Here is a 23,066-nt window from a genome sequence, read left to right on the forward strand (position 1 = left end):
GTGCACTGTACATTAAAGTTAGCCCGACAGAGCAGAGAATAGAGTCAGAAAGATTGTCACTAATCTCTCTTAATCCGGCCTCTTGGAACACTAGAGGTAAAAAAATAGGCTAAGATGACAAACAAGTACAAAATAGCCTAGCAATTGTACTTCTTGAGGCGTATTTAATTTTTTTTTTTACCTCAGTAATGAAGGCTATGTTTTTGCCTGTTCTTGTTTATAACAGCATAACTAACTATACTTTGCCAATTTCCACTATTCATTGTGGAAAGGTGTGGCAAGTTAGTGGCCTGATCTCAAGCCAACACAGCATGCTTGTCCTTGCTAGGACCGGAATAATAAATCCTAACATTCCTATACTGGCAAAGACAAAAGTGAAGACAGAAACATTCATTCATTCATTTTCCACCGTTTTTCCTCACGAGGGTGCTGGAGCCTATCCCAGCTGTCTTTGAGCGAGAGGCGGGGTACACCCTGGACTGGTGGCCAGCCAATCACAGAGCACATATAGACAAACAACCATTCACACTCACATTCATACCTATGGACAATTTGGAGTCGCCAATTAACCTAGCATGTTTTTGGAATAGGGCGGCACGGCTAAGTGCCGTTAGCGCGCAGACCTCACAGCTAGGAGACCAGGGTTCAATTCCACCCTCAGCCATCTCTGTGTGGAGTTGTATATAATTCTACAGTATTATATATTCTGTATTTATTAGATTTAGCTAATAAATACAGTTTTTTTTTAACTTTATTAAAGCAGTCCGGACATAAACTAACACCCCTATAGTCACCTTTACACTCATATTACTCAATATAGTAAACATAATATGAAAAAAAAAGCCATTGAAGACATAGATGGTGGCACGGCGGTCGAGTGGTTAGCGCGCAGACCTCACAGCTAGGAGACCAGGGTTCAATTCCACCCTCCATACCTCTGTGTGGAGTTTGCATGTTCTCCCCGTGCATGCGTGGGTTTTCTCCGGGTACTCCGGTTTAGGTTAATTGGCGACTCCAAATTGTCCATAGGTATGAATGTGAGTGTGAATGGTTGTTTGTCTATATGTGCTCTGTGATTGGCTGGCCACCAGTCCAGGGTGTACCCCGCCTCTCGCCCGAAGACAGCTGGGATAGGTTCCAGCACCCCCGCGACCCTCGTGAGGAAAAAGCAGTAGAAAATGAATGAATGAATGAATGAATGTTTTTGGAATGTTGGAGGAAACCGGAGTACCCGGAGAAAACCAATTATGACTTCATATTATTTCTAAATTGCAAAAAAAACTACCGTATACAGGAACATGTATACCTGCTATATCCACTGTGTGTCTATTTTTATTGTATTATTGTGTACATGCCACCTGTGGTGCAAATGACGACGCACAATGTGGCTGTCACGTGTACAGGATGCACACAGACACGGGTGAGAGGCCAACAGGAAGTGAACTCTAGTCCTCATTTCTTGTCAACGTCAGTGCTTTTCTGGCCTTAACAAAAGAGAGAGGACATATCCATGATGTTTTATGCTATCTGTATGCTATTATTACAGTAATAATGATGTCAAGCAATGAGATTGTAGTTACTGCAACTGTATGGTGGTAATTCTGTTTACTATGACGGTTCATGTCTTCATTGTTATTATTGCCATTGGTAAGTTGGACTGTTTCATTTCAGTGATATCAACTCCATTATTGACATTTAACTGATGCAGTTTGAGTCACTTGAATATCAAAGTCATAAGTCCAATACTTGGACTTCGATATTAACTCTTCGATATTAGCAGCATAACCAACTCATATGTTGCAAATTGAAGCAAATTGTTTCTGAGAACATTATTTTGTAAGATTCCATCTGACGGTATGTAATGTGCAATGTTTTTATTGTGGCTGTGAGTGTGTGTGTCTGCGACAAAGATGCGTGCTAATGGAATTAGCTTGCTTTCGTCGTCGGTTATACCGTAATCCCTCGTTGATCACGGTTAACTGGTTCCATGATCAGTGAACTTCCTCTAAGTAGGATTTCTTTTACATTTGTATGACTCAAAATAATAGATATAATAAGAAAAAAGAATGTATATAATAATAATCTTGTAGGGGAGCAGCATCAATGGCAGACAGGAAGTTTTAGCTTATTGTATAGGGCTGCAGCTATCAAATATTTTAGTAGTCGAGTAGTTTTTTTTGTAGACATTTTTGTAGACATTTTTGTAGACATTTTTGTAGACATTTTTGTAGATTAATCAAGTAATTTTGCAGTGTAGATTGTGTGTACTTGTGTATATTTAATGGTGGCCTAAAACTATTGAGTATCTCTACTAAATCTGTCCAAAAGTGGGAAAGTTATATCCCGGTTAGTGTTCCTTATTTGTTTTTTGGGATTTTTTTTTTAATGTCTACTACATTCATTCATATCCTGTGCATCCCCCCCTGTCCTCAGAACCTAGTGACGCCCCTGGTCCATAGGTATGAATGTGAGTGTGAATGGTTGTTTGTCTATATGTGCCCTGTGATTGGCTGGCTCGCCCGAAGACAGCTGGGATAGGCTCCAGCACTCCCTGTGAACCTCGTGAGGATAAGTGGTAGAAAATGAATGAATGAATAATACATTCACAATAAAAAATCTAACATTTCACTAAGTAATGAAGGATCAATTGGTTGAATTATTTAGATAATCAATCACCTGCTCGTCCACATTGGGGAAAAAAAATCTACCTACCTGCCTATATCTCATTTTTATGCCCATAAAACCTCCCAAATGTTCTTCTGGATGAATGGACACACCTAAGTATCTTACCAGAAGAGTTCTAGCTGTTATAGCTTTTTTACTTCTGAAAGATACTTCGATATAATGCACGTCAACTCCGAGTATTTTTGCAGAAAACATATGAACTGCATTACATCTCCTCATGGGTATTCATCAGGGTCAAAGTCAAGAGAACAACTGCTCCAACATCTTCACCCTGATCACCACATTCACTGAGATCAAACAGCTCACACTTTAATCAGGAGGGCTTTGATATTCTAAACAGAACCAGTACACCAGTACAGCTATAAGTGGGACAGAGTGGAAGCAGATATGACTGGCATGAAGTGGGTCGTTATTGAATCAAGGCTGCCGTAGCTCCGGGGGGGCTTTGCTGCACGTTCAGACGTCCCACAAAAGTGATTGGCAGACCTAATAAGGTGCGTCTGGAAGAGAACATTTGTCACGTGTGTGTCTCTCCTGAATAGGTAAGGAATGAATTTTGATCCAATTTTAATGCATTCAAAGGCGTCATGGTGATCTCAGATGTACATATTCTTTATGCTACAGTTAAATGATATGGAAGTTACTGAATGTTTATAGTATTAAATGCAAAATTAGTGTTTTGCTTCCATCCTGGTTCTAAGAACTAGATTGTAGTTTCCTGTGTTGACCTTCCTGTGTTCATCAGACAAATAATCTGGCTTACTTGGCAGCAGACTGGATTAACCTGGAATGATTTATGGACTGTAGACGTGCATAGCACCACTGACTCGTGTACTGTATACATATATGTATAGGATAAAGGTTAAGTGTATAGTAGACCTGCTAATAAAGACCAACATATGTGTTGTTTAAATACATGCAAATAGAAATGTACTACATCTCTGGTACCACACACACACACACACACACACACACACACACGTCGTGGAAACTTCTTACCTGCATAGTGATCTGCAGGGTCATTTCCAGACTGATCCTCTCACATCACATCACCAGATAAACCCTCTAACCAAATCCTCCTGGGTCACCAAACACATAAGTCCACACTAAAAATACGACTATGCTATTCGCCAATTCAGACGGCCGAGGATCTATTATTACACAAAGTCTGCTTCACATACAAATAAACAAGGGGATCATTCAGAGGGGAAACAATTTGCTTGGCTGACACCGATATAGAAAAAGGTAGAAGTCACATGGTCACATGGTCACATGTGAGGGATGTTGACAGAACCTTGGCTGATAAGTACATTCTTTGCCGACCTGCACGAGCAGAACCACAGCCTGATTGGGCCACAACTATAAATGTGCAGCCGAGCAAAGAGGTCAATCCATCATCGCTTCAACCCTTCCTGAAGCTACATGGCCTCCTGACCAGGAAGGTTGTCTATGGATGTGTTCGAAACCGCAGACTTATCTAGTACTCATAATAACTCTGAGTATGCAGAAAAGAAAAGTTCTCGCATTGGCCAGAAATGTTGAGTATGTATCGTCAGCTTACTACTCACACTAAAATTACCCAGAATGCAACACAATGTGACGTCACCTCGAAAAAAAAAAACGTAGGCTGAACACTGAGCAGCAGGATGGACCAAACAAGCGGTGTCAACCAGGATATATTGCGAGTTGGTTCTTGTTTTCAAAGTAAAAGCATGTTTTTTTTTTGTATAAGAAAAGTAAGGCGGTGTTTTATTTTGTGAAAATAATAATAATGCTTTGCTCACTTCGGCTAGCTTAAATTTTGGCAAATTCATCCAAACTAAATTGTAAACAGTTGGTATTTGGACAAATAAATGGCAAACTCATGATCTAAACAGCCACTTTCTCGCCTGTTTTTTTTTTAATCTCAATAAAGTTATGTATTTAAAGAGTGAGGAGGCAAATACAAATAAACCGCCTCGGCTCATAACCTGAACCCTTAATATTATGATCTACTAGTAGAATAAGTACTTTGAAACTCTCCAATGTGTCCCCAGGTCACAATTCTTGTTCCTTGCATTAAAATCTAATATTAGCAAAAGATAATATTCCCTCACTCATCTTTTGGAGGGCATGAAACAGTTCTTGTATTAATAACCTACATACCTAATTAATTAGTTCAGTATAGCCTCCCATACAGAGCGGACAAGGCAGCAATTAGAAGCAACAGGGAGAGGAAAAAACACTTTCCAACTGAGTTAGATGAACAGCCAGGGCCCCGTTTCACGAAGCAGGTTTAGTGAAAACTCGGAGTATGTTAACCCTGAAATGAGGGAAACTCTGAGTTTTCCGTTTCAAAAAGGGAGGTAAGTCAAACCAGAGACAGAGGAGTAACTCCAGCCTGTTTCACAGAGAGAGGTAACTTAACCTCGGTGTCAGTTACTATGGCAACAGACTCTGTGAACATAACCTGGTCGGGACCAGGTTTTCTTCAATGAACCTCGAGTTTCTTTCTGTCTCCGGTGTGATTCATTCATTGTCGCGCGTGTTTAAAGCCAGTTTGGTCGTTTTTCATAATCACCATCACCAACAGCAGTAAAATAAACAGAAAGACAAAAAAAAATTTATTTGGTCTTCTTTATTTCCTACAAATAAGAAAAAAAATGGTTTCTTACTTTTTAATTGTTACAATCATCAACACAATTCACCTATGACCATGCACCCACCTCTAACTTGTGTTTTAATAATTCAATTTCCAGATCCGTTTTAGTTATCTGGCGGTCCAGCAGCACCATTTCTTTTTCTGTTTTTTGTACTGTTTTTAATAAATGCACTTTGTAGATTTCTTTTAGTGGTAGCTGAGAACACATAAGGATGACATTATACAGTTGCACATGAATTCCACTGAATTAACCTCTGGAATTTACTGAATACGCATCTCACTGTGTCAATCTGTGCTGTGGAGGTTGAGGGACCCTCTTCCTGCTGCCCAGCCATGCTCTGCTAAAATGGATAAGAATCCGTTAATACTTCAGTGTAGGCTAAAAGTCACTATAATCCACAAAAGCATGTAAACACATGTGAATGGAGAGGAAATCAGTAACATCAAGATTTTACCTCTGTAGGCCTCTCAGGCTCCCTCTCAGACACCACAGAGAAGGCAGCAGACATTGTGGTCCCATCATCTTCATCATCCTGTTTAGAGTGTTGTGTTTCACTATGCTATACTTTAAATATGGCATAATCTCTGGACTATTGGCTACTTACAGTTAAAGTGGCACATGGATCCACTAGACCAAGTACGCCTTCAGAATCTGTTGAGACAAAAGAAAAACACATGAAAGGGAAATTAACATTGAACTATAGGCCCAAAAGAAGTTTGAGACCTAGGCCTATTGCATCTTATCAAGGCTGGTGGCTCCTGTGTAATCATGTCCGAGGATGAGGTTCCTCCAGGGATCCCCTCTGCGACTGGCCTCCCGACAGTCTGACTCATGGCCAGCTCCTCTGCCTCGGTCAGACGTGGTGGGGGTGGTCCTCCGCCAGTTTTGCGGGCAGATGCCCGCTTTCTGTTGGCTGAGTAGAAGTTAGATGTTGCTTTTCATATGTCTGATTTAACTGTATACAGGCGAGGACATTTATGTGTGTGAAAACAATATTATGTTGGAGATAATGCACACTGAAACAGCCGCTGAATGATATTTAGTGGTAAACATGATTAAAAAGAGGCACCCTGACTGTTATGCTGAGGGCTTACCTGTTTGAACAATGTTTTTATATTTCATCTTCAGCTGCTTCCACGTTCTTTTTTCGCCGGTGGGATTACATCTACGTGACATAAATTGTAGCTGTAACACTATTCTACTTGTTTGCATCTGTAGCCTAATATTATTGTGATTACATGAATGTATATAATAAATTTAAACTTACGCATTGACTCGAGCAGTAATCTTCTCCCACGCCGACTCGCGTTCTTTCGCTGCTGCAGCCGTGTTGCTTTTCTTTTTAAAAACGCTTTCAAATTCGCCGTATGACCGCATTAATATATCCAGTTCCAGAGGACTGAAATATGACGATCTTTTCTTCTCACTCGTTTCCATGGTGAATCGAGGGAACGGGGCTCCATTGATCAGGGCTTTTTAAAGTCGTGGTGCACGCGCTTAACTCAGAGTGAACAAACTCTGTGTTGATTGAACCAATTGAAATCACCTGTTCTGAAACCCGTAAGTCAGAGTTTCCTGTCTCAGAGTAGATCAACTCAGAGTTCAGGGTTAGACTCCAGAGTTGGTTGAACCTGCTTCTTGAAACGGGGCCCAGATCTATATGTGCTGTGAGTGACATGTAAACAGCCAATCACATCACATGGGCCATAACAAGACAAATACAAGGAAGTGACATGGGGCAATGTGGTAGCTTTTAACAGTTGTTACATAAACCAAACAAACAAAATACATGTACTGTAAATAGCTCCATTTTTGTAGTTTTGAGTTGGTGAACTTAATTTATTGCTCTCTGGTTCTACTATATCTAACTTATTGTGTGGAAATATGGGGTAATAACTATAAAAGCAATCCTCACTGGCTAAATGTACTGCAAAAAAGGTCAGTAAGGATAATTCATAATGCCGCCTACAGAGAACATACTAACTCCTTATTTCTAAAATCACAAATACTTAAACTTGTTGATATAGTTCATCTTCAAACAGCTAAAATAATGCATAAGGCTAAAAATAACCAATTACCTAAAAATGTCATCCAATACTTCTCTACAAGAGAGGAGAAATATGATCTCAGGGAAGAACTACATTTGAAACACTTATATGCTAGGACTACGTTAAAAAGCCATAGCATTTCAGTATGTGGAATCAAACTATGGAATGGATTGAGTAAGGAAATCAAACAATGCAAAACGATGAGCCAATTTGAGAAACAATAAAAGCAGTTGATGTTTGCTAAATACAAGGATGAAGAGTCTTGAACCAGTCATTATGTACTATATATATAAATCACTATATTGACGGTTACTATGGTACCCATTATGTCATTGTATGGTCATATCACTTCGTACTTCGGTACGTGACAAAAAATAAAAAAATAAAATTAAAAAAAAATTAAAAAATAAAATAAAGTAAAATAAAGTAAAATAAAATAAAATAAAACAAAAAAACAAAACAAAACAAAACCTTAAATTATATTAGGAAAGCAGGAAGTGAATTATGTTACTATGGTACCCATTATGTCATTGTATGGTTATATCACTTTGTACTTCGGTATGTGACAAAAAAAAAAAATAAAATTTAAAAAATAAAGTAAAATAAAATACAATAAAGTAAAACAAAACAAAACAAAACAAAACAAAACAAAACAAAACAAAACCTTAAATTATATTAGGAAAGCAGGAAGTGAACAAATGTAACAGTTACTGATTGTAAAAGTACCAGATTGAAGGGTAGGATTTAATAAGCTCCTTTTGGACATTTGGAACTGTGAACTGATTATGTGATGCATTCAATTGTAATCTGATGCATGTTCAAATGAAATAAAACTATTGAACAATTTTACTCCTACAAAATGTTGAGAAAGATTATGCCAGCTGTGTTAAAAAACAGGTACGGTATGTTCATACGTAAGCGAACAATACTCGAGCTCCAGCACGTCGTGATGCGTGACATGCATGAGTGCGTGTCTGGTTACATCCTTGACATTTCCTCATGCATGTGTCAGGATGTCTGCAGCCTCTCCGTCCGCAATCACAGATGATGCTGGATGGATAGGAGAATGGGAATACATGTTGGCAACATCCACTCACGGCTATAAACACGCTCATCTCTCCCTACCACAAATAACAGCGCTTACACACCTTATCGCATTCTATTAAAAGCTCAGCACTGACCTAAGCACAATGACATGCCCTCTGTTGTTCCTCTGCGGGCCACTTTCACATCGCTGTGCAAAGACAAACTGAATTTGTATGCAGCTCGGTGTCACCCAAAAAGTGCACAGACGTCACAGCGCATAGTGACTGTGCATTTACGTCTCTATTCATATTCTTTAAAAAAAAAAAAGACTGGTGTTTTGTACTTAAACAGACTATAAATATAATATAATAATTGTGAAACAGATAGTTTGCCCACTGCATGCAGAAGCACAAAATCTATTAATCCTTGGCTAAAGCTCACACACGTGCAAGAACATAATATGGTAATATAAGACTCTTAGTTGGTGTGGGCTTTATTGAAATGTGTTGACGTATTCTTCAAACACGCAAGGTCAAGCAGTCCCCGCACATACACAATTGAAAGATAACAAATCTATTTAATGAGACAGAAATGGGCTAAGCGCTAGGAGCTACAAGACAAGTGTCGTGTTTCTGAACAGCCTGTGAGCACCAGCAACACAGAAGTGACTTGTGCTTGGGGGGGGGGGTCCACTGAGCCCCCGCTCATAGGGAGCGTTATTTATTATCTCCTCCTTACTCGGCTATTTGGCAACATTTAGTGATGATATTTTCTGACTGGGCTGCACGGTGGTCGAGTGGTTAGCGCGCAGGCCTCACAGCTAGGAGATCCGAGTTCAATTCCACGCTCGGTCATCTCTGTGTGGAGTTTGCATGTTCTCGACGTGCATGCGTGGGTTTTCTCTGGGTAGTCTGGTTTCGTCCCACATCCCAAAAACATGCTAGGTTATTAGGCGACTCCAAATTGTCCATAGGTATGAATGTGAGTGTGAATGGTTGTTTGTCTATATGTGCCCTGTGATTGGCTGGCCACCAGTCCAGGGTGTATCCTGCCTCTCGTCCGAAGACAGCTGGGATAGGTTCCAGCACCCACCCGCGACCCTTGTGAGGAAAAAGCGGTAGAAAATGAATGAATTAATGAATTTTCTGATTGGGGCTGCACGGCGGAGAGTGGTTAGCGTGCAGACCTCACAGCCAGGAGACCCAAGTTCGATTCCACCCTCGGCCATCTCTGTGTGGAGTTTGCATGTTCTCCCCGTGCATGCGTGCGTGCTAGGTTAATTGGCAACTCTAAATTGAATGTAAGTGGTTATCGCGCAGGCCTCACAGCTAGGAGACCCGAGTTCAATTCCACGCTCGGCCATCTCTGTGTGGAGTTTGCATGCTATGTTAATTGAAAAAAGTTGCTAGGTTAATTGCCGACTCCAAATTGTCCATAGGTATGAATGTGAGTGTGAATGGTTGTTTGTCTATATGTGCCCTGTGATTGGCTGGTTCACCCGAATACAGCTGGGATAGGCTCCAGCACCCACCGCGACCCTCGTGAGGATAAGCAGTAGAAAATGAATGAATGAATGTTTTTATTCGGTTTTGTTGCAATCATAGGCGATACAGTAGTCAAGTGGTGGAGCGCGCAGACGCACAGCTAGGAGACCCGAGTTCAATTCCTCCCTCGGCCATCTCTGTGTGGAGTTTGCATGTTCTCCCCGTGCATGCATGGGTTTTCTTCTGGGATTCCGATTTCCTCCCACATTCCAAAAACATGCTAGGTTAATTGGTGACTCCAAATTGTCCATAGGTATGAATGTGAGTGTGAATGGTTGTTTGTCTATATGTGCCCTGTGATTGGCTGGCCACCAGTCCGGGGTGTAAGACAAGTGAGGATAAGCATTAGAAAATGAATGAATGAATTTTCTGTCTGTGTTATAGTGATGTCAAAAATACATCCGTTAACATCGGCCCCCAATCACATCAGTAAGATACTAAAATGATAAAATGACAGCCTGACCCTCCCACTGCTGACAAAATGTACGGCAAAGCCCTATTTAATGTGTTCTCTACTGGTGGGTCACTTATGCGGCATGGGGTCTGAGGCATAAAGGTCCAATGTAGCACAGGTGAGAAAACAGCAGGAGGACTTAGCGAGGCCTCCGATGAAATGCATCACATGTTGACACATGGAGTCGACGGAGACGCTGCCTGTTGACACAAAGTCGTGGGCAGCGCTGGCAGCCACGGACCACTCTGCGCCGGGGCACTCGTGTGCGCACGTGAGGGCAAGCGCACATGTCAGAAAGATTAAGCAAAATGCCTGGCCATATCCCACGTTGATGGCCCTCCCACTGGACAAAATCTTCACCCTAAATGACTGCAGAATGCAACCCTCAGCACATTTCATCCATTTGCAGAAGGAACAGCCGATGCTCAATCTTGCACAATTTTTTTTTTTCATCATAACAAGTACTTAATCTCCTGAAACCAGCTTCTCTCCTGTCATCATTTTGGATTCATCACATGGAGCACTACAAAGCTTAGCTGTCGTTTTATACACTTTACTGAAGCAGGATGCAGCTTGCCTTGCTCATGGGCTGCCTCAAACTCTGTTAACCTCTCATCAAAATGATTTATCAAACCAGATGCCTCCTGGACTCTGAGGTCACGTGAGAGGTAAACAGTGGAGAGGCCACTTCGGGTGAGCTGGTTTCTGAGTGAGCGTTGATTGCAAAAAGCGCTACCTTGATTCTGAGTGTGTTGAAAATGTACACACACAACTTTTGGAAGCACAGCTTGTGTTGTTATAAGACATTCTGCCATCTTGGATGCTAGCTAAAGTGTGAAAGTCATCATTTATGCTTTGTATTTGCATGGTGCCATATTGGAGCTCAAGGCAATGGTGCTTATTAGAGCTCATGGAATTCAAACAAAACATCACATATGATATGGAATCTGATGGTTACACTCGAATCGAATTACACATCGAATTACTCCCTCATAAATGTCATTAATTACCATGGAAAGTAACTTAACAAGTCTTCAAATATTCATTCATTTTCTAACGCTTATCATAAACTAACACCCCTATAGTCACCTTTACACTCATATTACTCAATATAGTAGACATAATATGAAAAAATAAGCCATTTAAGACATAGATAAGATTTGAGCAGAGTGAGTGGTGGACAGGAAGTGACATCGGGGTTTCAGAGTTGAGTTTCAGCTTTCCGTGGGTTACGGCTGCAAAAGTAACCTGTGTTTTTCATTCATTCATTCATTTTCTATTGCTTATCCTCACGTGAGGTGCTGGAGCCTATCCCAGCTGTCTTCCGGCAAGAGGCGGGGGGGGGGGGGGGGGGGGGGGGTGCACCTTGGACTGGTCGCCAGCCAATCACAGGGCACATAAACAACCATTCACACTCACATTCATACCTATGGACAATTTGGAGTCGCTAATTAACGTAGCATGTTTTTGGAATGTGGGAGGAAACCGGAGTACTCAGAGAAAACCCACGCATGCACGGTGAGAACATACAAACTCCTCACAGAGATGACCGAGGGTGGAATTGAACTCAGGTCTCCTTGCTGTGAGGCCTGCGCGCTAACCACTCACATTCAATTTAGAGTCGCCAATTAACCTAGCATGTTTTTGGAATGTGGGAGGAAACCGGAGTCCACGGAGAAAACCCACGCATGCACGGCGAGAACATACAAACTCCTCACAGAGATGACTGAGCGTGGAATTGAACTCGGGTCTCCTAGCTGTGAGGCCGGCGTGCTAACCACCGCTTTCAAATATGTAAAATAATTTGTATTGGGTGTGCTATTGAGATGTTTCATGAGATTAGGACTAAGATTAGGATTGTGTTTATCTGAGTGGACACTAGCTATTTAGTTCCCTAGTAGGGGTAAAATACGGCTACTGAAGTAATATCACCATTGATATAGATATATTTAGCATAAAATTCACAGCACAAATGCATGGCATTGTAAAATTTTTAAAAGTAATTAGGTCACCTGTAAATAACGACGCTGTTATTTTTAACACTCTTACGTCCATCACTGGCTATAATGGCAGCCTTGAAAGTGGGCATAGCAACTTCATGTGTTAATCCACAACAATGTGCCGCCTCCGACCATATCTCCGCAAAGCTTGGAGAATCAGATGAAGATTCCATTCTTAAAGTTCACATGAGCGTCCTGTTGACAAAACAATGTACACAATGCCACAGTTGGTGCCAACCCATCCAAATTCTACACTGACATTTACCTGGAACGGCTTTAAAAGTTACATCACACTGGAAAACAACTGCGCTGTTAACCACATGGTGAGAATTGGCAAGGGAAGAACAATAGATGGTGGCGGACAATCTGCCCGATCGGGTTGTACAAATGAAGCCTGCCAATAAAACACACAAATATAATCAACACGTAAGAGCTATGTTACTTAACAAAAAGGTCAAAGGAAATAAAAGCAAAAATAGCCATCAATAAAACCAGCTCCCAAAGAAACAAGGTCTTTTACCTTGACCGTACAACAAGTACTTATTTGTATGCCCAATAAACTGCATGTTCCTCAAGAAAGAAAAATGACGATACAAGTCGAAGTACATTCGTACACATAACACCATGTGCAAGTACACGTGAGCTGATGAAATGAGTACCAGCAAAGCCAGAAAGAGAATAGTTTGGTCTAAAGCTATCATACCGAGGAGCGAAGCATGTCAACACGTCAAACGAAACACCTGTCAAAGTAATGATAGCATTGAACGTCAGGTCAGAATCCCCAGGTACTAGAACAAGAAACTGCTAATACCTGCACTTTCCAAGTATTGTCGTGTCGAGACAAGTCGGTACCCTGCGGTGAAAAAGGGGTTCAAATACAGCCCTTAACTGAATACTATATTTCACAGCTGGATGCCTCTGAAAATATTACACAACAGTCCTATGCTAATTGTTAGCAATGGCTTAGTTCGAGTCATATATGTTTGAATCTTGGTTGAGCATTTCAGTATGTGGAATCAAACTATAGAATGGATTGAGTAAGGAAATCAAACAATGCACAACGATGAGCCAATTCAAGAAACAATACAAGCAGCATGTAAACTCTGTTTACATTTGTTGACAAACATGTTTACTCTGGCCCCAACAAGTTTGGGGGTCAAATACTTGACCATTGGGAAGGGAACCACAACAAAGAAGCTGAAGAGCCATATGCGGCTGTGGAGCTGTGGGTTGCTGAATTCCTGACTTAAAACAACAAAATTTGCCACCAGCTGCTTATAAATATCTGCTATGTAGTTTCCAAGAAACGCTAATGCAAAAGTTTCTGCTACCGTTCATGAAGTTTCTTTACATGCATTTTGTCAAAATTAAAATTAAAATTAAAATTAAAATTAAAAATTAAAATTAAAATTAAAATTAAAATTAAAATTAAAATTAAAATTAAAATTAAAATTAAAATTAAAATTAAAATTAAAATTAAAATTAAAATTAAAATTAAAATTAAAATTAAAATTAAAATTAAAATTAAAATTAAAATTAAAATTAAAATTAAAATTAAAATTAAAATTAAAATTAAAAATAAAAATAAAAATAAAAATAAAAATAAAAATAAAAATAAAAATAAAAATAAATTAGGAAAGCAGGAAGTGAACAAATGTAACAGTTACTGATTGTAAAAGTACCAGATGGAGGGGTAGGATTTAATAAGCTTTGCTTCTTCCTACTCCTTTTGGACATGTGGAACTTAGAACTGATTATGGGATGCATTCAATTGTAATCTGATGCATGTTCAAATGAAATAAAACCATTACCATTACCAAACTTTGCTGCAGCCCCTGATAAGATAAGATTCTAGATATGGCTTTACACCAACATTTATGGTGGGCCTCGGAATACCTGTCCAAATTGGAGCTTGACATAAACATGGTTCCTAATGAGACACCTGATTAGAACAAGGGTTAAATGTAAATTTAGTAACACCCCAACAAAAGGTCCTCTTACAGAGCCTTTCTGGTTGATAGGCTATGAGCGAAGGAGGGTGAGGCAGAGGGAAGAATGTGTCTGGCTTCGACCCAGCACCGTGCAAAACTCACTTTCAGTCAGTTGGCATCATGCTCTTTACCTTCTCAATAACAAATACCACACCCTTTTTTTTTTAAACGTTTGTTTACGTCCAACAGAAGCCAACAATCCACACCAATGCCGACCTTAAACAAAACCTGCCTCTTTAGAAACTTGACTAAAGATTCCAAGCCTGAGAGATTATCACAGATTAAAACTGGTCACACTTTCCATGACTGAGAAATGGTGACAAATTTGTAAGGCCCGGCCATGAAGGTGAACCACAGCCATGATGGTCAGTCACTTGGTGAGGGGTGAAGTCTATGAGGCTCCGCAGCCTATTTGAGGTCCAGTTATCCCTCATTTATAGCAATGATTTGGTCCCAGAAGTACAATTCCTTCTTTAAAAATGTAATATTTCCAAAGCTATATCATATAAAATGTTTACAATCTGAATACGCTCTCTAGATATGAGAACAATAACCTTATCATCCATTTTTGAATCACCTGATGAATACATCATCTCAACATTTGACTTATCCTGCGTCGCCAACATTGCTCATGAGTTAATATACAGCTAGTCATCATCAAAGCATCCACCTGTTTCCAACGACAGTAAATCAGAGTGTGGTGGCAGCCCAGCTAGCCTTCCGCAATGCGAGGGAACCCTCATCTCATTTTGTCTTATGTAATAACCATACAACTGCCCTCTCCATTACGCTACAGCTATTCTAATGGATTGCTGTGAAGATCTTTTTGCATTTGTTGGCATCACTTTCAATCGAGACTGCACGGATGCCAAATCAAGCCCACGGAAAAAACTCTGAATGAACGAGGATGGGTCATCTGATACAGACATTGATAATGTGCTAAAGCTTAGAACTTGTCAAACCATCACAACAGAATAATGTCACCAGGAAGATCAGCGAATATTTTAAGGTCAGAAATAACATTAAGATAGAGCACACTAACTTTAAACTATCACCTCCGTCTCTCAGATTTGTTTTTTTTTACTAATAATAGGCCAAAGTCAACCACGCAACAGCATGATTAATGAATTAATATATTTGTAAAAAACTTAATATTTGAAGAGCAAGTGACTAGGGATGCACTTGTATTACAACCCATGCTATACTACAGCACATATTCTATTTTAAAGGGGACATATTATGCTTTTCACACTTTTCTGACCTATAAAAGCAGCGACATGACACCTTTCATCTAAACAAACGCTTCTCAAGGTAAATCGTCCACTTGGTTCGGTGTATTTTTCATCAAAATAATAGTCAAGCCAAAATGTTGTGTTGCTGCTGGATGTTCACATCATCCGAGTGATACGGTTTGTTTTCTTTTCCAAAAGAGGAGGGTTTAAGACAACACTATACCTGTAGTTTTTTTTTTCTTTGTAGTGATCAATTCACTAACGACTGCTTCCATGGAACACCTTTAGAAGAAACATTTGTCTTGAAAGTATGGTATACACTACCGCTCAAAAGTTTGGAATCACTTGCAAATTTCTTTTTTTTCCAAAGAAAAACACATTTTCATGCATTTCACAAACATTTTTTTCCATTTCACAAACAATTAAAATTAAATCAGATGATTTTCAAAGAATGATGTACTACATTTTTGCATAGAGGCCTACTATCAACAACTGTCAGTCCTTTGCATCAATCTCCTGGTATGGCTGCTAATCCAAGTTAATCATTTAATAAGGCTAGTAGATTATTAGACAACCCATCAAAAAATCTAAACTAAAATGCCCTACCATGCTGTTAACTACTCCCTTCAGAGAGCAGCACAAACTGGGTCTAACAAGGACAGAAAAACGATACAACCTGTGAATCCGATTATATATTCATTCGGATTGGCACTTTTCTTTCGGAATGAAGTGTACACAAAGATAAATTCTTTACGTTTGAGCAAATAAACCAAATGCAATTGGAATATTCGGGTCCATGTATACATGGCTAATGTCACTTCCAGAAATGAGGCTGAACTGCGAGAGCTAGTTGGTCATGGCTGGCGGCAAGAACTCTACATTTAATTTATGCAAATTTGGCTTACATAAAATCGAACAATGTAAAACATAATTACAAATGACATATTAAAGAGAAGCAAATGAATGAAACAGGGACTGTTTAAATAAGTTAGTTAGTTAGTGTTTGGAAACATAATGGCATGTATGCATTGTTTTCTTTTGTGCAGTCATGCTATTTCGTCCTCCAAAATGTTTGAAGAGCATTGTTACATAAGAAGTCTCGAACCATGTGTGTGTGTGTCGAGAAAGCGAGACGGAGACAAGCAGGCCGGCTCCAGACTGATATCCATTGACGAAATACTTCAGTGGGATACCCAATCCTGCCAGTGGGATTTACAGGTTGTGTGTGGTTGAGAGCGAGAGAGAGAGGCAAACACAGTATCAGTCAGGCCTTATTTTCTGGACCTATCAGGTAGACTTGCTTTTCATCACAGGTTCTGTCCTTGTCTACTGCCTCTATTTTGGACTTCCTCATTTATAAAGTCATAAAACAGATGGTGTGAAAAGCAATGATGTGCCAACATGGATGACAGAAATGGAAGCCTGGCTTGGATGAAGCAACGATGAAGTGGTGCTTGGACAGCTACTGTGCTGACACACATTGCCGTATTGGGTAACCACCATAACCCCTTGCCATTGACCGTTCCTGGTCAAGCTCCTTCAACTTGTGACTTGTGAGTCGGTTCATAGACAAGTACACGGTCAATGGTGCTTCCTATTCTGTCAATCACAAAAAAGACAATAAATGTTATTTTACTAATCATTAGTAAGATTTTTTACTGCTGCCTTGTGTGTCACGTGTATGATGGGCCCCAACACCCAGCCACTGCAGATATCCAGTGCCTATCTTAAGCCTGGAAAGGCATCTGGCATAAAAACCAAGCCAAACAAATCATGCGATTGACGTACTGTGGCAACCACTCATGGCTAAACCCGAAAGGCCGCATTTAAAACTTTAATTTAATTACATAATACTTGTACACATCTGCAGAAGTACAGGTAGGGCAACTACTACCAAGAAATGCGCCATTCTGAAAGGCATGCTAGAGGAAAATTCTTCCACTTTTTCTTGGAGTTAGTTCAAGAACTTGTGGGTGTGTCCATTATTTTCTGCTCAGTGTGCTGGGAAAATGTCTGTTTGGTTTTAAAGGACGCCAGGGAAGTTGGACTCTGACCAATGACATAACCTTTCCTTGTCACTCTTGGTACCTAGGTAGGTAGGCAGATATGTAGATAGGTAGGTAGATATGTAGATAGGTAGGTAGGCAGATACGTACGTAGGTAGATACGTAGATGGGTAGGTAGGCAGATACGTAGGTAGGTAAGTTGGCAGATACGTAGGTAGGTAGGTAGGTAGGTAGGTAGGTAGGTAGGTAGGTATTAGATACGTAGATAGGTAGGTAGGTAGGTAAGTTGGCAGGTACGTAGGTAGGTAGGTAGGTAGGTAGGTATGTGTTAGATACGTAGATAGGTAGGTAGGTAGGTAGGTATGTGTTAGATACGTAGATAGGTAGGTAGGTAGGCAGGTAGGTAGGCAGATACGTAAGTAGGTAGATACGTAGATAGGTAGGTAGGCAGATACGTAGGTAGGTAAGTTGGCAGATACGTAGGTAGGTAAGTTGGCAGATACCTAGGTAGGTAGGTAGGTAGGTATTAGATACGTAGATAGGTAGGTAGGTAGGTAGGTAGGTAGGTAAGTTGGCAGATACGTAGGTAGGTAGGTAGGTAGGTAGGTAGGTAGGTAGGTAGGTAGGTAGGTAGGTAGGTAGGTAGGTAGGTATGTGTTAGATACGTAGATAGGTAGGTAGGTAGGTATTAGATACGTAGATAGGTAGGTAGGTATTAGATATGTAGGTAGGTCGGCAGATATGTAGGTAGGTAGGTAGGTAGGTCGGCAGATACGTAGGTAGGTAGGTAGGTAGGTCGGTTGATAGGTATTAGATATGTAGATAGGTAGGTAGGTAGGCAGATACGTAGGTAGGTAGGTATTAGATATGTAGATAGGTAGGTAGGTAGGTAGGCAGATACGTAGGTAGGTAGATACGTAGATGGGTAGGTAGGCAGATACGTAGGTAGGTAGGTAGGTATTAGATACGTAGATAGGTAGGTAGGTAAGTAGGTAGGTAGGTAAGTTGGCAGATACGTAGGTAGGTAGGTAGGTAGGTAGGTAGGTAGGTAGGTAGGTATGTGTTAGATACGTAGATAGGTAGGTAGGTAGGTATTATATACGTAGGTAGGTATTAGATATGTAGGTAGGTCGGCAGATATGTAGGTAGGTAGGTAGGTCGGCAGATACGTAGGTAGGTAGGACGGCAGATACGTAGGTAGGTAGGTAGGTAGGTCGGTAGATAGGTATTAGATATGTAGATAGGTAGGTAGGTAGGCAGATACGTAGGTAGGTAGGTAGGTAGGTATTAGATATGTAGATAGGTAGGTAGGTCGGCAGATACGTAGGTAGGTAGGTCGGCAGATACGTAGGTAGGTAGGTAGGTAGGTTGGTAGATAGGTATTAGATATGTAGGTAGGTAGGTAGGTAGGTCGGCAGATACGTAGGTAGGTAGGTCGGCAGATACGTAGGTAGGTAGGTCGGCAGATACGTAGGTAGGTAGGTAGGTAGGTAGGTAGGTCGGTAGATAGGTATTAGATATGTAGATAGGTAGGTAGGTAGGCAGATACGTAGGTAGGTAGGTAGGTAGGTAGGTAGGTAGGTATTAGATATGTAGATAGGTAGGTAGGTAGGCAGATACGTAGGTAGGTAGGCAGATACGTAGGTAGGTAGCCAGATACGTAGGTAGGTAGGTTTGGTAAACACGGGGGCATGCAGGGTTCAAAAAAATAAGGGAATGGTACTATGTAAAGTAGTATAGTAAAATAAAATAAGGTACAAATAGCAGTAGAGCAGTATGTTACAGTAGAGCTAAAATATGTAAAATATAATAGCAAAGCAAGCAAAATATAATGCAAAAACCTCCATCTCGTGCTGTTATGCAAGAGAACATATGCCAAGTCAATGTCAACCCGGGCCAGTGTTTAGCAACAGGAGTTTAGCAACATACCATTCAAAATTCCCGCAGGAATTTTTCAAGTTATCACCGCTTGACAGAGTCCTGTAACATCTTCATTTGTCTCGAGTCAGGCTTAAGTCATCCATCAATGTTATGAACGCTGTTGGTAAAAACACTGACCCAAAGGCATCCCAAGACTCCACCTTCAATGCATGCTTGGCTTTTAGTGCTATGGTGCTATATGGCAAGCACACAGATGTTTGTGTCTTCCTATATTTACCTGGTCTTAAAAATGATAGGTATGGTATGGTAAAAATATCATGGTTGCGGGGTATTATAATTAATAAAAATGTGTTATTTTCAAGAGGAAAAAAATGTAAACAGAACGCTAGTAATGTACGTTATTATTTCATAGCGTGGCGAAGTTCACAACTTGTCCACCAGTGTATTTGCCGAGTTTTGATTCATTTGCTTGTGTGGTGTCTGACCCACAATATAGTTAAAGGGGACCTATTGTGCTCATTTTTGAGCTGTGGACTCCTATAGAGCAGCTACACATGATAACCTGCATGGAAACTTTGTAGAGCTTCAAGAATCTGCACCTATTCCAGCTGTATTCCAGCTCTTTCAGCCATTCATTCATTCATTCATTTTCTACCGCTTTTTCCTCACGAGGGTCGCGGAGGGTGCTGGAGCCTATCCCAGCTGTCTTTGGGCGAGAGGCGGGGTACACCCTGGACTGGTCGCCGGCCAATCAAAGGGCACATATAGACAAACAACCATTCACACTCGCATTCATACTCACATTCATACCTATGGACAATTTGGAGTCGCCAATTAACTTAGCATGTTTTTGGAATGTGGGAGGAAACCGGAGTACCCGGAGAAAACCCACGCATGCACGGGGAGAACATGCAAACTCCACACAGAGATGGCCGAGGGTGGAATTGAACCTTGGTCTCCTAGCTGAGGTCTGCGCACTAACCACTAGACCGCCATGCCGCCCCTATTTCAGCGAGTGATAGAAAAAACTCTAAAACCGAGCATTCAGAGCCATCCCGATAGTCTTTCAGAAAAGTCGGGAAAGTGGAAAAAGCATAAGAGGTCCCCTTTTAAGACATTTAGCAAGTTTCACTTCCGTTTGTAGCAACTGTTGCTAGGTGATTGTTGCTTGCCACATGTCCACATTTGGTGACCGCTCAAAGTTGAGTAAGATCGGTCGTAAATGTACTTAAACAGCATTACTATATGTGTGACTCGATGCTAATGAGGCAGCTAACATCTGCACTATCTATGCCGTGACGACAACTTGCCCGATTTTTGGCAACAAGTAAGCTACACAGCACGGATCAGTACGACCGAGTGGTTGACTCTACAAAAGGAGACTTGCAAGAAAAACACAATGGTAGACGTCGCAGCCGCAGCGGTTATGCAAGCCTTGAACCAAGGCCCAATTGTCTGAGACATCTATGAGACATGCCTTGCAAGTGAAGGGAGCCCTGATTAACCAGAGCAAAACATCTTCTCGTCACCGACTATTGGACTGCCCACCACCTGCAGACTTCATTCAACGATCACAACTGGCAGGAAGAAAGCTCCCCAGGAAACCAAATTCTACCAATGGAAAAATGCGGTGCCTGCCACAATGAGTGGCTACCACACACAGGATGTTACCTTGCTCCAAATGACATAGCAACACATTAAAAGGTGGAACAATCATCAATAAAACGTATAACCTGTGCCTCATTTCCTTCTAACACAATTATACAATAACACAGACACACATGCAGGATTAATTCATTTAAAATGTAAAAAAAAACAGCTTCCAAACTCTGACGTAACTCATCTGGCCTTAAATGTTCATTTAACAACGTTAACGACTTGGATTATGGGCTACTTGACAAGCTTAAAAAGGCACAAACAATTCAATTCTTCTGTCACTCACGCACAATGTGGCTTCTGTAGACCGCTTTCTGTCGCTTCATCATCAATGGACTGTTGATTGGTACATCAGCACACAGCCAACGGGCCATTCATCCCGGTTACAATGGGAATGACGTAAATCCTTGGTCTGTTAGGTCGCTGGTGGCCCTGGACCTGTTGGACCGTGGCCCTGGACATGCTATACCCGCTTCACAATGTTCCGCAACCTTTGACTGGACTTGTTGGCTAAATCGGAGTCTTTCAGTGCTTAAGCTACGGTGGTGTTGTGCTAAGTCACAATCCTATGAATGTTTTTATTTGAATGTATCCTTAATATGTGCACTTTCTTGTAGCATTTAGCTCTTTCTATGTCCAATCAAGTCATTAAACAACATCTCGCCTGAACCCAACACTGTATACTCTAATATTGACGTCATTGGGTCTGCAGTGGAACTAACAGCTCATCCATTACGTTCCTGACAACATGGCTGATTTCTTATATACTTCCTATTAAGAACAGCTGTGCTATTTTATTCCCCTTCTAGCAAATTTAGGTAAAAAGTCACAGCACAAGACAAACAACAGAACGGCAGAACAGCACAAGCAACTTTTACTTGTAAAAATGTTTACAACCTGCAGTAAATATTAGACATGACATAGTGTGTTATGATTATGTGTGTTATTCATAACATTTTTTTAAAAACCTTACAAATTTCTTACCATATATAAAGCATAAATTAATGATGACGTGTAGTCATTTTATTATTGGTAATGTACCATTAATGCATTATAGTGAATGAATATATTAAATATAAAGAGCCACGGATAACAAATAGAATCATGTCGTTAAGTACGAAGATTTGACTTACTCTGTATGGGGGTGAATTATTTAACAATACCGCCATCTACCGGCGAATGTGATTATCATTAAAAAACATTTAGCATTTTAGCAAGACTGTTGACTTAACCAAAATACATGTAATGGGCAATAAATCAGAAATCAGTGTGTGAAAGGATGTTTCCATTCATTATAGTCATATGTCCCGTTTATTTACAAACACCCGTGTTATAAATATACGTTTTATTACACATACCTGTCTTTTTGGAAGGGGGGGTGAATGATTCCATTGGTCTGTATTCCAACAATTGATCGCTCAACAATGGACCAAAGACGCCAAACACGGCCGGATGTGGGCCCTGCCTACCAAAATGGCGACCATGGTGTACTCCGGAAGTTAAACGTATTTTATGTTATGCATGTCTTTGGTGGTTAACATGTTGGAAAATCGGAAATGGATAACTCAAACATTCTGTTGGCCAAGCTAGTTCGTTTGCATGTTAACGCGCATGCGTGGGTTTTCTCCCACATTACAAGACTGTGCATGTGAGCTTAACTCGAGACTCTACTGGTCGGCTACCAGTCCAGGTTGTCCCCGATGCCAATGGGATAGGTTAGTTATATATTTATTCATATAAATATTCATATATATATAATTATTCATCATGCGTTTGTTCACATTTTATATTTAGTGTATGTAAATTAGCGCTAAAAGGTTATCCCTTATGCCGAAACCCGGGATCGAACCAGGGACCTTTAGATCTTCAGTCTAACGCTCTCCCAACTGAGCTATTTCGGC

The 23,066-nt window shown here is 40.6% G+C and overlaps 1 protein-coding gene and 1 non-coding gene across 3 annotated transcripts in view; both read right to left on the reverse strand.

Moving 5' to 3' along the window:
- Positions 1–22,641, reverse strand: part of LOC131136960 (inositol hexakisphosphate kinase 2-like) — a 31,785-nt gene extending 9,144 nt beyond the window's left edge. The window contains exon 1 of one of the 2 annotated variants that reach the window (XM_058084362.1): positions 22,524–22,641. In XM_058084362.1, the coding sequence (XP_057940345.1) occupies positions 22,524–22,557 (34 nt within the window). In that variant the 5' untranslated portion in view covers positions 22,558–22,641. Of the gene's footprint in view, positions 1–21,451; positions 21,789–22,523 lie in introns of those variants that run through there. The other variant, XM_058084351.1, reaches the window with a different exon arrangement.
- A 352-nt stretch (positions 22,642–22,993) lies between these two features.
- On the reverse strand, positions 22,994–23,066 carry trnaf-gaa (transfer RNA phenylalanine (anticodon GAA)). The gene has a single exon. It is a non-coding gene; the product is annotated as a tRNA-Phe (tRNA).

The sequence above is a fragment of the Doryrhamphus excisus genome, chromosome 1, assembly GCF_030265055.1.
Source record: "Doryrhamphus excisus isolate RoL2022-K1 chromosome 1, RoL_Dexc_1.0, whole genome shotgun sequence".
Taxonomy (NCBI): Eukaryota; Metazoa; Chordata; class Actinopteri; order Syngnathiformes; family Syngnathidae; genus Doryrhamphus; species Doryrhamphus excisus.